This window comes from Bos grunniens, chromosome 3, assembly GCF_055505025.1.
Source record: "Bos grunniens cultivar Pamir isolate PY7600 chromosome 3, Bosgru_T2T1.0, whole genome shotgun sequence".
In the NCBI taxonomy this organism is placed as follows: Eukaryota; Metazoa; Chordata; class Mammalia; order Artiodactyla; family Bovidae; genus Bos; species Bos grunniens.
In genome coordinates, this window is record NC_141167.1 from 62,517,477 (window position 1) to 62,534,407 (window position 16,931).

The 16,931-nt window shown below is 41.7% G+C and overlaps 1 protein-coding gene across 1 annotated transcript in view; it reads left to right on the forward strand.

Annotated features, from left to right (window-relative positions):
- The window catches only part of DNAI3 (dynein axonemal intermediate chain 3), an 84,353-nt gene extending 67,657 nt beyond the window's left edge, over positions 1-16,696 (forward strand). The window contains exons 19-23 of the mRNA XM_086390874.1: positions 6,185-6,315; positions 7,974-8,178; positions 9,632-9,723; positions 10,925-11,047; positions 16,393-16,696. Of these exons, the coding sequence (XP_086247000.1) occupies positions 6,185-6,315; positions 7,974-8,178; positions 9,632-9,723; positions 10,925-11,047; positions 16,393-16,536 (695 nt within the window). The 3' untranslated portion in view covers positions 16,537-16,696. The remainder of the gene's footprint in view (positions 1-6,184; positions 6,316-7,973; positions 8,179-9,631; positions 9,724-10,924; positions 11,048-16,392) is intronic.
- Positions 16,697-16,931: the final 235 nt, after the last annotated feature.

A 16,931-nucleotide genomic window follows, 5' to 3' on the forward strand; every position in this document is an offset into this window, starting at 1 on the left:
ACATATATCTGACCTGCTCAGAGTGTGGAATAACCATGAGATAAGGAAGAGGCAGCTCCTGGAACCACTTGAACCCTGTGGAGCAGTGAGAAGAAGGAATGAGGCTTGGTTTGCAGAAGGGTATCTAGTCAGTCCTGTGGGTGGTTGGAGCAGATGGACCTATGTGCGAGTGATTGAGGTCCAAAGGTCAGAGCCACTGCCTGCAGGGGACAGCTGTTGGGGCTCAGATCTCCACCTTAATCTTCACTTCTGAGTCTGGCTCTGCAGGCTAGTGTCTGCCTTAGACCTGCGAAATCGGCTTCGTCAGCATTGCCTCCAGGGTGGTCATTTTCATCTGGAAACAAAGGCACTCCTACCTTTCTTACACAAGTCTCCTGCCTAGAGACCTAAATATGTGTTATTAATAAGAGTGGGGCATTGAGAGAGGATTGTATATGACTTAAAAAAGAGTCAAGTACATGTAGAACCGAGACTGATTTCCCATTTTTCAGTCATTTTCAATTCCATGATTTAAGGTTGAACTCAACATTATATACTGAGCATAATATAACATAGTGAATTACATTTAACTACTTTTATGCTGATTTATGTTTCTATTTATTTAATAATCCATGAATGTTAGTAGTGCATGTGCTGCAGGCCAGGCACATTAGTACATGATAACGGTCTCCTCCACACCCCTGGGATACAAGCTGAGGCAATGACTCAGTTTGTGACACCATGACTTGGTTGTGCACAGATGGACATGGGTTCCTCCTGGTCTCAGATTTTCTTGGAGGCTTACCCTAAACTGCTTTTAAGGTAGCCCATGGCAAACAGGTTGAGCTATTTATTTTAAATGAATTGTATTCCATCTACAGAGACAGTGACAATAAACTTAAAAACCAAAAGCTTTATGTTTATACCTCTTTGATGTTTGTTCTTACTTCCATTCATTCATCAAATCATTGCTGAGAATCTACTATGTGCCAGGCACTAGGGATACAAAGATAAACAAGATAATTTCTCCCCTAAAGGAGAACACTGATTTATTGGAAGTCAGCCACATAACAAATGATGACGTTGCACTGTCCTTGGTGCTGTGGCTGGCAGCAAACACTAAGTGACATGGAATCCCACAAGGGGACCAACTCTCTACAGGGAGTTTGGGGGAGAACAGATAGATGTGTATGTATGGCTGGATCCCTTTGCTGTTCACTAAAACTGTTGCAACCTTGTTAATTGGCTATGCATGCTCAGTCGCTTCAGTCATGTCCAACTCTTGTGACCCCTTGGACCACAGCCCACCAGGCTCCTCTGACCATGGAATTTTCCTGCCAAGAATACTAGAGTAGATTGCCATTTCCTCCTACAGGGGGGGTTTCCCGAATCACCTGCATCTCCTGCATTGCAAGCAGATTCTTTACTGCTGAGCCACTGGGGAAGCCCTAATTGGCTATACCAGAATACAAAATAAAAAGTTAAAAAAAAAAAGAAAAGGCCCCACCATAGAGAGATACAGTTGAGCTGGGTCTTAAAGGGTAGATCTCAAATTTCCAGATGGAGAAAGACATTCCAGGTAGAAAGAGGAACAAATACAAAAACACAGAAGCTCAAAAGAGCAGTGAACAAGTAGGAAACAGGGAGACCTCCTGGCCAAAGCATAGCAGTAGAGAGGACTACAGCAGCAGGAAAGGCTCCAGGAAGGACACTCGGGTCTAGATGGCAAAGAGCCTTGAGTGCCTCACTAAGCCATGGACCTCATCCTAGTACCATTGATATGATCAGAAAATCACTCTGTCAGGAGAGCAAGGTTTGGATTAATTTATTGGTGGGTCTTACGATGGAAGCAGGATGACCAGTTGCAATAGCATAGATGAGGAATGGAGAGGACTGATGTGCAGGCAGGGTGATGAGGATGGACAGAGATTCAAGAGGGAGAGATTTAGAGATAAACATGCCAGGGCTTTGTGGCCAGTGGGATATGAGTGGAAAAGTAAAAGAGAAATTGCTTTTAATTTCTTGGCATTTAGTTCATTCCAAAAAAAAAAAAAAAGAGAGAGAGAAAGAGAAATAGCTCTAACCACCTACTTAAAGGGCATTTTAAAATCATCTTCTTACTTTAATACTTTAAAAATTACCAATCAAGGATTTTGTAACATGGAAAGTCAAAGGACACTTATTCCCATTGGATAATGGTGAAGTTCAGGGACTGTCAATGTGTAGAGGTGCTGAACTGTAAATTGTACGGCTTATTTACATTCTGTGAACTGGCAGTGTTTTCCTTGGGAGTTACCAGCCCAATGGCATTCATAAACAGCATGGACATTTCCTGAGTAAAGATGAGGCAATTACTAGGACCCGTTTTCTCTCGATCTGCCCCAAGTTCAAATGTGCAAGGCAAGAAGGAGAGTTTCTTCTTCTTCTGAAAGATGGATTACCCTACCTGAGCTATGTGTGATGAAGAAGTCACAATCAAACAAGGCTTCCAGATGACCCAAGAAATACAGGCTGATATATTTGATGATGATGACAGTTGACATAATCATCTCATGCACTCAACTCACAAGTTGGCACGTGTCATGTGTCAGGCACTCTTCCCAGTACTTTCCATGGATTAACTCATTTAATCTTCACAGCAACACTGTGTATTTGAACCCAGGCTGTCTGTGCTCTTAACCACATCAGGATGCTAAATCCTTCTTTCGATAATGACTCTGGGAACTACTGTTTTGTTTGTTTAAGTTTCTTATCTGACTAGGGGCTCTGGCATTTCATTGAATAACTTAAGGATAGCTCCATTTACTGCTGAATGGCACTAAGGTCTTTCGAAGGATAAAAGGAAGGAAAAGTTATATGGGCTGAGAACATTCAACATATTAAAGCACCAGTCTTGATGGTTATCTATATTCCTATCACTGGTGGCAGAGGGCTTCTAGACTCCTGGATAGCCCTGTTCATAGAATGAGATGGTATAGGAAATCCAGCTCAACAAAGACAAAACCAAGATCTGAGAAATACAGCATCAGCAAGAATAAAGCTGCTGGTTTCCAGGGATCTCCTGCCTTCCCAGGAATCTTCCAGATCACTTCAAGATGGCCTTAGAAATAAGTCTTCTCTGCTGTCTTCAAGATGGAGCTTTGGTTAGAGGAAAACTGGCCTTTTTGTTTGTTTGTTTTTAACTTAGAAGAGCTACAGTTAAATTTATACTTTATAAGGTTTTTCAAATAATTTTTAAATTGAGATAAAAATATACATAAACAAGAAATTTAACACGTTAACCATTTTTTAAGTATAGTTCCATGGTGTCAAGTATATTTACACTGTTGTGCAACTAGTCTCCAGAACTCTTTTCACCTTGTGAAACTGAAGCTCTGTTCTGGTTAAACAGTAGCTCCCACTCCTTTCCTCTCAGCCCCTGGCCACCAACTTTATGCTTTCTATCCCTATGAATGTGACTGTCATAAGTACCTCATGTCAGTGGAATCATACAGTATTTGCCTCTTTGTGACTGGCTTATTTCCCTTAAAATAATATACTCAATTTTCATTCATGTTGCAGCATATGTCAGAATTCCCTTGCTTTTAAAGGATGAATAATACTCCATTGTATGGGTATACCACATTCTGCTTATCCATTCATCCATTAATGGACATTTGGATTGCTTCTACCTTTTCAGTATTGCAAATAATGCTTCTGTGAACATGGGTGGACAAAAATCTCTTTGACATTGTATCATCTTTTGGAAAGATTATGGTGGCTCTTTTTTCTGCTTAATGTTGTGTTGGTGTTCTGAGAAAAAAAAAATCAAACCTTCACATAGCTATTAATATGTTGAGATTCAGAGTAAGTTGGTGGTTTTAGTACAAAGTAGACACACAGTGTAGTTTGACCTAGACAGGCGCATATTTTTAGGGCCATCCCTGGGACTTGTGGGTCTGGGCAGCAAGGCGAGAGGAGCAGCCGGCTCCAAAGCCAGGCCAGGGGAGAGGAAACCAAGCCACAGCAGAGTAGACAGACTAGGGGAGCAGGAGTACCCTGGTGCCCAGGACAGAGACAAAGAGGAGGTCATCATTTTAATATCCAAACCAGCTCATCCTCTGGTCTTCCCAGTGGCGATAAATGGAAGGTACAATGAGCCTATTGCTCTTAACAGAAACCTGGCTGTCATTCTCAGCACTTCATTTCTTTCACCCTGCATGTCAACTCTAGCTCACAAATATTTCTTGATTATCCACTCCTCCCTTGCATCTTCATTCAAGTCACCATCCTTTCTCACCATAAATGCAGCATCCACCTCCCATAGTGTCCCCTCTTTGCTTTTATCTCCTCTGATCTATTCTTCCCACAGCAGTCAGAGAATCGTTTCATATATCAGTCAGATCGTCTTCTAGCCCTAAAGGACTCATTAAATCACATTATACTTAGAATGTAATCTAAATGCTTTTCCTAATAAGGCTCTGCAGCACCAGGACTCACCAGGTCTTCATTTGTTTCCTATGTTTCACCCTGGGATTATCAGTTGTTGTTCAGTTGCTCAGTTGTCTCCAACTCTTTGTGACCCCATGGACTGTAACACGCCAGGCTTCCCTATTCTTCACTATCTCCTGGAGTTCGCTCAAACTCATATCCATTGAGTTGGTGATGCCATCCAACCATCTCATCCTCTGACACCCTCTTCTCCTCCTGTTTTCAATCTTTCCCAGCATCAGAGTCTTTTCCGTGAGTCAGCTCTTCGCATCAGTTGGCCAAAGTACTGGAGCTTCAGCTTCAGTATCAGTCCTTCCAACAAATATTCAGATTGATTTCCTTTAGGACTGACTGGTTTGATCTCCTTGCTGTCCAAGGGACTCTCAAAAGTCTTCTCCAGCACCACAGTTTGAAAGCATCAATTCTTCAGTGTTCAGCCTTCTTTATAGTCCAACTCTCATATCTGTACATGACTAATGGAAAAATCATAGCTTTGATGATACGGACCTTTGTCAGCAAAGTGATGTCTCTGTTTTTTTAATACACTATGTTTGTCATAGCTTTCCTTCCAAGGAGCAAGTGTCTTTTAATTTCATAGCCACAGTCGTTGTCCACAGTGATTTTGTAGCGTGAGAGAAAGTCTGTCACTGTTTCCATTTTTTCCCCATCTATTTGCCATGAAGTGATGGGACTGAATGCCATGATCTTCGTTTTTTGAATGTTAAATTTTAAGACAGCTTTTTCATTCTCCTCTTTCACCTTCATCAAGAGGCTCTTTAGTTCCTCTTCACTTTCTGGATTATCAGACTCCAGTCCTATTGCCTTCCTCAAAATTATAGATACTCTAAATACTTCCCAGGACTTTGTTGTGTATCATTCCTTCTGTCTGGAATGCTGCTACTGTTGCTGCTAAGTCGCTTCAGTCTTGTCCGACTCTGTGCCACCCCATAGATGACAGCCCACCAGGCTCTGCAATTCCTGGGATTCTCCAGGCAAGAACACTGGAGTGGGTTGCCATTTCCTTCTCCAATGCACGAAAGTGAAAAGTGAAAGTGAAGTCGCTCAGTCGTGTCCGACTCTTCACAACCCCCATGGACTGCAGCCTCTCAGGCTCCTCCGTCCATGGGATTTTCCAGGCAAGAGTACTGGAGTGGGGTGCCATTTACTCCACACCAAAATCTTCCCGTGCCGAACTCAGGCCTAAATGACTCACCTTCAGAGAATCCTTTCGAAATGTCCCTTGTTATTTTTTCCTGTATTTTTTTCCTTCATAATACATTTCACATCTTCTTATTATATACCTTGAGATTTGTTTGTGGAGTACCTGTCTTTCCACTGGATTTTAAGTTCTGAGAGGGCAGATCATGTTTGTTTATTAACCATTTTTTACCCAGCCATCCATAGCAGCTGGTACGTACAAACAGTCCACAAATATCTATTGACTAACAATCTATAACACTGACTAAGTGATGGGTTAATAAATGAGTAAATGAATAAGAACGGAAAGTGTTCCTTTGAGCCTCCAAAGTGGCTTCGATGGGAATTTCCCTGGACTTTCCATAAAAGGAGGAGGAGCTGTCCCTTGACAGATTGATTCACCTCAACTGACCTCTGGTTCTCCACTCTCAGACCTCATTAATCAGGACCTATCTGTCCATCGGATATTTGCCCATTCTTCATTGTAGGAATGTAAACAGTGTTATGAAAGATGAAATGGCCTTTTCCACTCCAACAGCAAAGAAGCCTGTGAGCCTCTACACAGTCCATGATGGAGCTGTCCACACCGTTCAGAGGTCACCTTTCTACAAGGACATTATCCTCACTGTTGGGGGTTGGAACGTAGCCATCTGGAAAGAAGGTATTATGGTAAGTTGCCTGCAAAATGGAGGAGTAGGTGTGTGGTCCTTTACTATTGAGAAAAACAATAGGAACAACAGACTGTTCTGACATAACAATGCCTTTGGGACGCTTTTTAGAAATACTGGAACAGATGGCCTGGGCCCCAGCCTGTCAGCGGAACCAATGCAAGCCTTTGGAAAACACAACCATTTGCTTTTCTTCCCTGAAGGCAGGAAACATTTACAAGTTTTTTGTTCTCTGAAACCAGTGTTGTCTTCTAAATACGTTGTGAGCTGTTCTCTTGGTTTATGTTTTTCCCCTCCCCTTAAAATACAAGATGGGATACTGATTACTGTATGAAGCCCAAAGAAGCAATGGGTCTATCATCTTTGCTCCTGCACCAGGCAACTTGTCACCAGAAAGCGGGAGTAAGAAATCTAAGGGCTCTATCACCAGGCAGACAGAGACATGCAGAGGTCAGGATGGGGCAATGCCAAGAATCCAGTGGTCAGGATTTAGGACAGGGCCTGGATCCAGATAGTCAGAAGCTAAACTGCCAAAACCTAGAAAGATTGGTATAATTGAATGAAGCAGGAGTGTGGGAAAATCAGATATGTCCCTTTCATGAGCTACTTAAGAGAATTATCAAAATCTGGGGGGGGGGGAAATATATATATATATATGAGTTTCATATCTATAATATATATATTCTTTGACCTAACACTTTTCCGTTTTATTTCTGGGAGTCTAACTTACATGAATACTCAAAAAAATTGTGTGTGATACATGTACAAGTTTGTCATTGAAAAAAGTTGGGAATCTCCTTAAGTGTCCTTCCAGAAAAGGACTGCTACTTCATACCAATGTCCTTTGGTATGATTTTTTTTTTGTCTTTACAACAAGCAAGTATTAGTTTTTCAGTTAAAGAAAAAAGAAATTAAGCCAAGATTGTCCAAAGACTGTGCAGGGGTTAGCCACAGAAACCGAAGTAACTGAGCAAGAACAGATTGCAGTGTCTCCTGTAAGGAGTCCATGAATTAGTGGTGTTTGTCCCCCACAAGAAGCGTTTGTTTGCATGTTTGGGAAGGTAGGAGGCAGCTCCATAGCTTAGGTTAGTCCCAGGTAGAGCGTGATGGTGGGAAGAGAATGCATTTTGATCTTCTGTCTCTATGAAAACCCCTCGAAGAAGGCAAAGTACCCCACAGCAGAGAAGAGAAATGATCTTATTATGTTACATTGGTGGTCCAAAATCTCTCCCCCAGAATATTCATAAACTACTGGATGCAGCTCACAGAACTGACTGTTCATCGTAGGCACCTGACAGGAAAATAAAGATATAAGCAAAATTTATAATCTTATAATCTTTACTCATCCAGTGTCCACCAGTCTCCAAACAAATAGCAATGGGCTTTAGGAACAGTTGAATTAGAACCACCAATAGCTCAATTAGAAAATTTGATCTTTTTTAAAAAGTCACTAAAATAAGAAAAAAAATGCTATAAAAATATACAAGAAAGAAAAGAGCCAGCATATATAAAAACCCTATAAGGAAAACAAAGAAGACTTCTGAGTAGGCATAATTCTGCTGTTATATGATCATAGCCATCTGAGTTTTATTCTAAAAACAAAAAAAACCTTGTAAATATCCCTCAGATAATAACAAAAACTTTTGTTTTTAATTTTAGACCGGACCCCTCCTTCAGTCATGCTGTGCACCCAAAAGGTACACCTCAGGGCACTGGTCCCTGACCAGGCCTGGAGTCTTCTATATTGGCCGAGAAGATGGATACATCGATATCTGGGACCTTCTTGAGAAAACTCATGAACCAGCCCAGTCCCAAAACATCTGTATAACTATGATCATGTACATCAAACCCTGGACCTTTTCTGGTATGTTAACTCTGATTAAAGGAGCAAAGTCATTTTGCATTTTTTGGGCCGGGGACATTTTGACATTCATCTGGAAAGCCTCTGATGTTGCTTCTCAAGTTTTTTCTCCCCATGCCACCTCCTCCCTTCCATCACTGCACTTCCTTTCCCTTCCCTCTTCTACTCAAATTTTGGTTACAACCTGAGTTTCACTAGTTTCTTCATCAGTTATTTCTGAGACACATTTTAGTATGTCAAGCAGGGGCTGATTTTGAACCACGCAATGAAAAGCATGCTTGTCACCCTCTCTGGGTCCCTAAATCACAGGGTGAACCCTAAATCCTTGCTACCTTTTGCTGCTTCTTTTTCAAATAGAATAAGTTCTGTATCTTTAATCTTTTGTTATGTCACAAATGTTCAATATTTTATCACTTTTATGGCTTTCCCCTGGACAATATCAAGCAGTTCTTTTCATGAAATCTTAATGACTCTGTGAGGTCATATATCTGTTTAAACTATAACTTTTGAACTAACTGTGAGGAAAAAATAATGTATAACAGAGCAAGCAGAAATTCAAGAACATGTCGATAGAAAAGTAATTTATATCCTTTATCTCAGTTTCTCCATTTCACCCAAGTAATACTTTCTACCCAGACTAAGTATATATTTGCCTCATTTAAAAGAAGTTTCCCTTTGTTTCCAGAGATGCACGGGCATAAAATTGTCATTTTCTCAGAAAAAACATGAGGTTTAGAAACACAGTCTTCAGGATTTCTAGAGTGTCAGAGTCTGGCTACTACTTGACCGTATGTGTCACAAAAATGTGTTTTCCCATATTTGCTGCAAAACATTGCTTTTGCATACCTAAAGGGATTACGATTCTAGGATTTACCAATGTGAACCAGACCTTCTGAAAAGGAGGAGAAAAAAGTTTAGATAAGAAATTAAAATTCTCAAATATGCTTGTGTTTTATACCCATTTAAAATGACCAAAAGGAGCAATTTGTTTCTGTAATAAGAAAACTGGTTTTGGCTGTATTTGAAATTCATCTGGATAATGGCATCCTTTAGCCCTTACTGTCTTTGGTGAAAATCAGCATCATGATTTTTCTGTGAATATCTTCCATGTATTGTACCCGCTTCCTTCTCAAATCTGCCATGGATCCAGTCAGAGAGGGTCAACCTCACCTGGGAGTCACAGTCCTTAAAGTAGAGACTAAGAAAACATGATTGGGGATGAGCAGGGTGGCTGAGAAAGGCTCAAGGTCTCAGCCTTCATTTCACCAACTGGAAAGTGTCTTTCATGTGTTATTATAATCTCCAGTCATGAAGGTCTGATGAAAATGCCAAGATTATTGTAATCACAACAGGCCCTTTGGGAAATCACAAAGCAAAAATGCAGTACATGTTTAACCTCTAAGATGACTTTCTGATTGCAGAGCTGTTTTTTCTCCCCATTTTTTGAAACTTTTAGCTAAGCAGCAATTTATAGCCATAGCTGATTATTATGGAACACTGCATATATTGGAAATTCCTTGGACATTAAGTCACCCTTCAACCAATGAGGTTAGTAACTTTTGGCTTTGAGGATTTATGTGATCAGATACTGCTGAGACAGGTTTTAGAAATATATTCAGAAATGACAGCATTTTTGCTCTGTAAGAAGATAAAAGAATCATGCAGTCAAAAATAAGGGGATGTTAACCTAAATGGGAAAAGAATTTGAAAAAGAATAGATATATGTATACGTGTAGCTGAATCACTTTGCTATGCATCTGAAAGTAACACGACATTGTTAATCAGCTATGCTCCAATATAAAATAAAATAATGAGGGGATGTATTCCTGTTGTATGAGATAAATGACTTAAAGCTAGAGGGGGAAAAAAGCATGCGATGAAAGAAAGGCCAAGTAAATGAAGCCCAGATTCAGAGAAGAATTGATTTGGGGATTCATAATCATAGGAAGTTATTTTCATATTGTAACCCAAGCATGGGACTTTATTTTGGTGATACCCTTCCCAGAGGACCCAGCTGACATTTTTTTGCATCTCTCCATCGCCAGCCTCCAACCATCCTTCCCCAACTTGGTGTACTGCAGGCAGCAGGTCTGAAGTGGCAGTGTTCTGCCCCTGCATGCATAGCATCCAGGGGTTTTGTTTCAAGCAGTGTTAATAGTTATTTTATAAAAAGAATATCAATAAATAGTACATAAATATGGATACAGTAAACATGAAATATATAGATTGCAATCTGTTGCAAGTTCCAACAATATCAACCTAGTTACTTGCAGGCAAAAAACTCTCCCTGCTTTGGTCACCTCGCCCAAGGTCTCTGATACCTTCCCTGCTCTATTCTTCTGCCCACACACGCTCCCCAGGGGACCAGGAACTCAACTCTGCTTCCAGCCCCTCTAGGGTTTCCACTGACATCCTCGTCTGGGTTTTCCAAGTTTGACTGATAATGCAAAACTTCCCTCAGCCTTAAAAGTGAGAAGGAGAAAAAGGAGGGAAAAGAGGCATCCAAGGACATTTCTCTTACAAAATTACCATTTTCTGCAGCCCTCTCCTTCCAATCCCACTCCTTTTCTGCCACCCCCCAATTCGCAGGTCCCTAAACCTCAGCCCTCTGGTAGTGGGCTTTGGGCCTTATCCCAAAGCAGGCAATCTAGCTAATAACTTACAAGCAGCAGACGTTCTTCCAGAGCCTTGTCAAGAACATGGAGGCTTCTGTGTGAGCCCCGCTCTCATGGGCCTGTATTTCTAACAGGTATCAAGTGTAAGTCACTACTTTGAAAGAGAAGTCAAACATCTGGAATATGTAGAACAGCGCAGAAAAATTCGTGAACAGGAAAAGAGAGAAATGGAGCTGGAACTGGAGAAGAAAAAAGTTGTAAGTTAAATTTCAGAAACCAAAATTGCTTTCCTCTAACACTAGTAGGATTATATTTGTTTGGCTTAGTCCACAGATTCAAAAGAAAAAATATGCCTTTTCACATTCTTCTCTTCTTCTCATGGGAGTCAAGAGGGCAGTTCTCTGATTTCCTAGCTTAGTGTGAGTCAAACTACCAATTGGACACCTAGTGAGATTCTATCCAATTTAGATTCTGACATTTTCTATATTTCAAGTCCTTAGATTAAAGTGAAGTGAAGTGAAGTGAAGTGAAATGAAGTCGCTCAGTCGTGTCCAACTCTTTGCGACCCCGTGGACTGTAGCCTACCAGGCTCCTCCGTCCATGGGATTCTCCAGGCAAGAATACTGGAGCGGGTTGCCATTTCCTTCTCCAAGGGATCTTCCCAATCCAGGGATTGAACCCAGGTCTCCCGCATTGGAGGCAGATGCTTTAACCTCTGAGCCACCAGGGAAGCTTTAGATTAGGTGGTATTTAAACACCAATATGGATACAGAGATTCAAAATTTGAATGCTTTCATTTCATAGAAACTTAATATTTAATGAATAATGCATTAAAATAGTGTAAAAAAGAGTGGAATATGAATTAAGACATGTGGACTCACATCGCATGTCTACCACTTACTAGCCATGAGATCTAGAGCAAGGTTTGCATCTTTGCTGAGTTTTGGTTCTCTTGTTTTTAAAATGGGAATACTAGTAACAACCTTTTAAGATTACTGTGAGTATTTCAGTTAGGTAACCTGACAAATAATAAACTGGCATTAAGTGGGAGCTAGTATATAGAGGGCATAATAGCTACTACTTGTTGCTCGGTCCCATCCGACTCTTAGCAACCCCATGGACTGTGTAGCCCACCAGGTCTCTCTGTCCATGGGATTCTCCAGGCAAGAATACTGGAGTGGGTTGTCATTTCCTCCTCCAGGGGATCTTCCCAACCCAGAGATTGAACCTTCATCTCCTGAGTCTCCTGAATTGCAGGTGGATTCTTTTCCCCTGAGCCACTGGGGCTCAGAACCCACCTGCCAGTGCAGGGGAGGTAAGGGACATGGGCTCTATCCCTGAGTCTGGAAGATCCCCTGGAAGAGGGCATGGCAAGCCTCTCTAGTATTCTTGGTGTGCTACGGTCTCCTGGTGGGCTATGGTCCATAGGGTCGCAAAGATTCAGACACGACTGAAGCAGTTTAGCACAGCACAGCACAGCACAGTATATAGAGACAGATGAACGAATAGATACAAATTTTACTGTAATAGACTGGAACTGTGAAATTTGCGATTGAGGATAATTTGGTGTAGGACACATCCTTCTTAAACTCTACCAAAAAGGAACCTAAAGCTCTGAAGCCCTCACCCTCGTCTTTCTCAACCTCTCTGATGTGATTTTACTTTGTTGGTCTTCCCTTGACCAATGGAATTGGGGTCTTTAAACAGTCTGTGAATTCAGCTCTTCTTTCTTTCTCACTTGAGGTCATCTCAGTCCATATTTCTGCTTTTCTCTTGCTCATTCCCTTCCTTGCCCTTTTGGCAACAACAATTTCATCACTGCCTTCTGTTTCCTTATAGCCAAATATATAGCCTCCCCCAATATAATTACTCATGTGAGACCCTAGGTCTCAATTAAAAACACAAACATATGGAAATATTTTCATGTATTGCATTAGCAAATAGATTAACATTATCATACTGTTAGATACAAATTAGTGTAACAAAAGCAGATGAAGCATCATTTCAAAACATTGTTTAGTGGTGATGAGATATAAAAAAAAGCCAATTAATTGACCTTGTTTACTACAGAAAAAATGGTCTTGGTCTGTTCTTTTACATGATCACAAACATTGGATGAACTTCTGCCATGGGAGATTACCTGCCACATTTTCCAACACCAGCAATCATCCGCAATTACTAGGAGCATTTACTTATTTATTTTTTATAATTGTACTTTATTTATTTATTGAAAAATTTGAGGAGGGCTCTGCTGGGTCTTCACTGTTGCTTAGGCTTTTCTCTAGTTGCAGAGAGCAGGGGCTACCCTCCAGCTGCAGTGTGCGGGCTTCTCATTGCAGTGCCTTCTCTTGTTGTGGAGCACAGGCTCTAGGGCACCAGGGCTTCAATAGTTGCGGTTCCTGGGCTCTAGAGCGCAGGCTCAATGGATGTGGCACACAGGTTTAGTTGCTCCGCAGCATGTGGGATCTTCCTGGACTAGGGATGAACCCCAGTCTCCTGCATTGGCTGGAAGATTCTTTACCACTGAGCCACCAGGGAAGCCCCTAGGAGTGTTTAAATAGCATAGTGACAGCTAATTATCCATATAAGATAATAATAATTTTCATGTGAAGTACTTTTAAAACACTTGAATATTGTAATAATCATATCTTGGAACTGAGTTTCCAAAACTTTTCCACCTCCTTGTTGTAACTTCATTTCCATCTGGCATTGTACCCTCCTTAAAGCAGAGCTTCCATGTCTCAAGTTTTCTCTGGAACTAGACTGTGGATAAATGAGTACATTTAAAGGGGTTCCTCTGCTACATTTAGAACATGAATAGAGTCACCAAGGAAAAACAGCTAAATGTTCATCAGAAGTATCTCCTTACAAGCGATGGCTGATGATAGGAGACATGGGAACAAACTGTAACAGCCTCAGACAATTGCCGTGGGGATTAAACGAGTTAAATATTTACAGCACTTAGCCAGTAACTGACAGATGGGAAGTGCTAATGTGTCCACTATTAGTATTATTACAGAGGGCAGGAGATAATCACACATCCATCCAGCAAGGCCGGTCTTCATGAGTGCCCCCCCTCAGCTGGCAGAGATTAGGCTATGCACTTCAACCCACAGATATGAGGGTAATCATATACCCATCTCTTTGCAAACATTGAATCTGGATACCACTCACTTATTGAAAAATAATAGTAATTACAGCTCTAACAGCACACAAAATGGGAATTTTCTTAACTGGAATTTCAGCTGAAGACCCAAAGCAGAAAACAAGCAGTAGTTTCCATGTGATTCATTCAGAATTCAAAACAATTCTGCAGCCCTTATTCAATGACCCACATCCAGGCTACACAAGGGAGGCAAGAGCTATGGGGAAAGAGGTTGGAAGAGAGAATTTTTTTTTTTTTTTTTTTTGAGAGAAGCATTGGAGGGCTGTGTATTCCCCATTCCTACTCCTGCAATACCACCCAGACTCTGGGAGGAGACCATCAAGGGAAGCACTGCTGGGGACAGGTTGCTGGTGAGGATGGACAATTGGCCTCATACCCCTGGCAGGAGGCTCGCTGAGCCACAGAAATCCAAGGGCCAGAAACTGCCAAGGGACCAGAGCAGACCGTCCAGGGAGAATATAGGAAACCCAGGGACAGGGACCTGACTCCTATGGCTGGAAATTCTGCAAGCAAGAGGTTGGCTTGAACAGCTCTGACAGACTAGTGGAGAGAGGACCAGTGAGCAAAGAACTTGTACTGATGGCAGAATGAGGGGGTGAGTTGTCCTGGGGTCAGGTGGGAACTTGAAAGTGGCTAGGCTCAAATCAGATGCCTCAAAGGACTTTCTTAACGGAGTGAGGCAACCTGTGGAGGCGACGAATGGAAGTGCGCGGGGGCATTTCAGTTCTTCACTTACATACTGGGCTGGGCTGGATCTTCAGGTAATCTGAAAATGACACTATTCCTAATATCTAAAAGTGGTAGGAAATGCTACAGAATCTGTCACAAATGTGGCAAAGGACAAAAGTTAGGAGAATAACATCTTTCTACTCTCACCCTATCAAGTCCTGCTCTTTTTGTGAACTGGTTATTGTAGTTAACACCTATTAAGTGCTTACTGTGTGCCATGTACCATTCTGAGGACCTGCCATGTTTAATAATTCATTTAATACTCTCAGTGGTATAATGTGGTTACAGTGATTAGACATGAGGAATCTGAGGAAGCAGAGATATTAAGAAAGGGAAAAAGCAAACATAAAGCACAAATACAGCAGGGGATGAAGGGAACTTCAGGCATGGTGAACACTGAAAAGAAGAAAATGCCTCTTGCAAATGATTCTCAGGAAACTAGAATAAAATACGGTGGTGGTGCCCTCGATAGAATCCTCAAAGACAGAGTTTTGTGACAAGAGACCAGAAGGCACAGGAAGACATTAGGGTGGGGAGAGGGCAAGAGGAGGAGAAACAGAACCAACACAGGGGGATCCTGTGGGGGCTCGGTGGTAGAGTCCGCCGGCCAATGCAGGAGCCACGGGCACGACCCCTGGTCTGGGAAGATCCCACATGTCACAGAGCGACTGAGCCCTGCACTACAACTATGGAGCCTGTGCTCTAGAGCCCCAGTGCCACAAGTACTGAGCCCACACACCGAAACTCCTGAGGCCCACGTGCCCTCGAGCCCGTGCTCTGCAACAAGAGAAGCCACCACGACTAGAAAAGAGCACCCACTTGCCACAAAGCAGAGAAAAACCTGTGTAGCACAGCCAAAAGAAATAAATAAGATTATTTTTTAAAAAATCACAGGACGACATACCAATATGAAGTAATGGTAAATTCATCTGAAAGGAGACACAGATGAGAAGAAACAAAATCTTAAAAATCATAATGACTGCCCTAGCAGATACAATAACTTTAATTAATTAATTTAATTTAAATTAAAATACTAACTAAACCAGAACAGTACCCATGCAAACATTGACAGATCAAAGAACAAAACAGATGACTCAGATTATTCAGCAAGTGGTGTTGGGTAAATTAGCTGAATAAATGGTCTGTTGTTTTTCCCCTCCCCTCTCAGCATGCTCTTCCCTCTACCAGTGGCAGGAGCTCATAGGCTAGCCTGGATTCCCTCTGCCCCTGAGAGCCCACATCCAGTCCATCACAAAATTTGATCAGCTCCACCACTAGGAGATACCTTGAGACTGCACACACTACTCTGCTGATCTGTGCCCTTCCTATTCAGGGTCAGCAGCCCCTCTCCCTGACTATGCAAGAGATGCCCTCCTGCCCCCTGCCCCACAAAGCCCTCTGGAGAACAGCAGCCAGTCCGGCCCTTCAGAAATAACAGAAGTTCCTTCCACGGGAATTCCCTGGTGGTCCAGTGGTTAAGACTTTGCCTTGCAATGGAGGGAGGTGTGGGGTTCTGTCTCTGGTTGGGGAGCTAGATCCCACATGCCTCACAGCCAGAAAACCAAAACATAAAAGCAACATTGTAGCAACTTCAATAAGGGCTTTAAAAAGTCCACATCAAAATCTTAAAAGGAAAGAGCCTCCTCCAGCCTTTGGTATCTCTAGCTGTCAGAGTTTTATACAAATGACTTGCTTTTCTCCCCCTAGAAAACGTTTCAGAAGTCAAAAGAACAACTGGAGGCTGAATTGAAAATGGACTACGAGAGTTATTTGGAACTGGAGAAGACTATCCTCACCAATCTAGGTCTAAGCAAAGAGAAAGAATCAATGTCATACGTGGAATTAGTGTAGAAAAGTTTTCTGTAGAGGTGTTTTGGGGGTCTGTGGGAATTTTCTTTTTGCTCATTATTTTTTATGTAAGGTGAGCTAGCAAACTAGACATTAAAAAGATTTACTTGCACATATTAAGTTTTTATCTCACTACAATTAAAACTTTTGAATTAAGCAACAAGATCTGTTTCAGTTTGGGGACTGAATATGTACTAAACTTTGTACTGAATATAAAAGGGTTTGATAATGAAGCTTTCATTTTCCTGTAGTATTACAGAGCTTAAGACATCCACACTCAATCCTCAGTCAACATCTATTCAGAACCCCTGATCCCAGACCAGAAGGGGAAATCAAACTTTGCTTCTAATTATCAGGTTGTTTTTGGTCACATCTCCACCAAGTGCTCCCACTGGGCC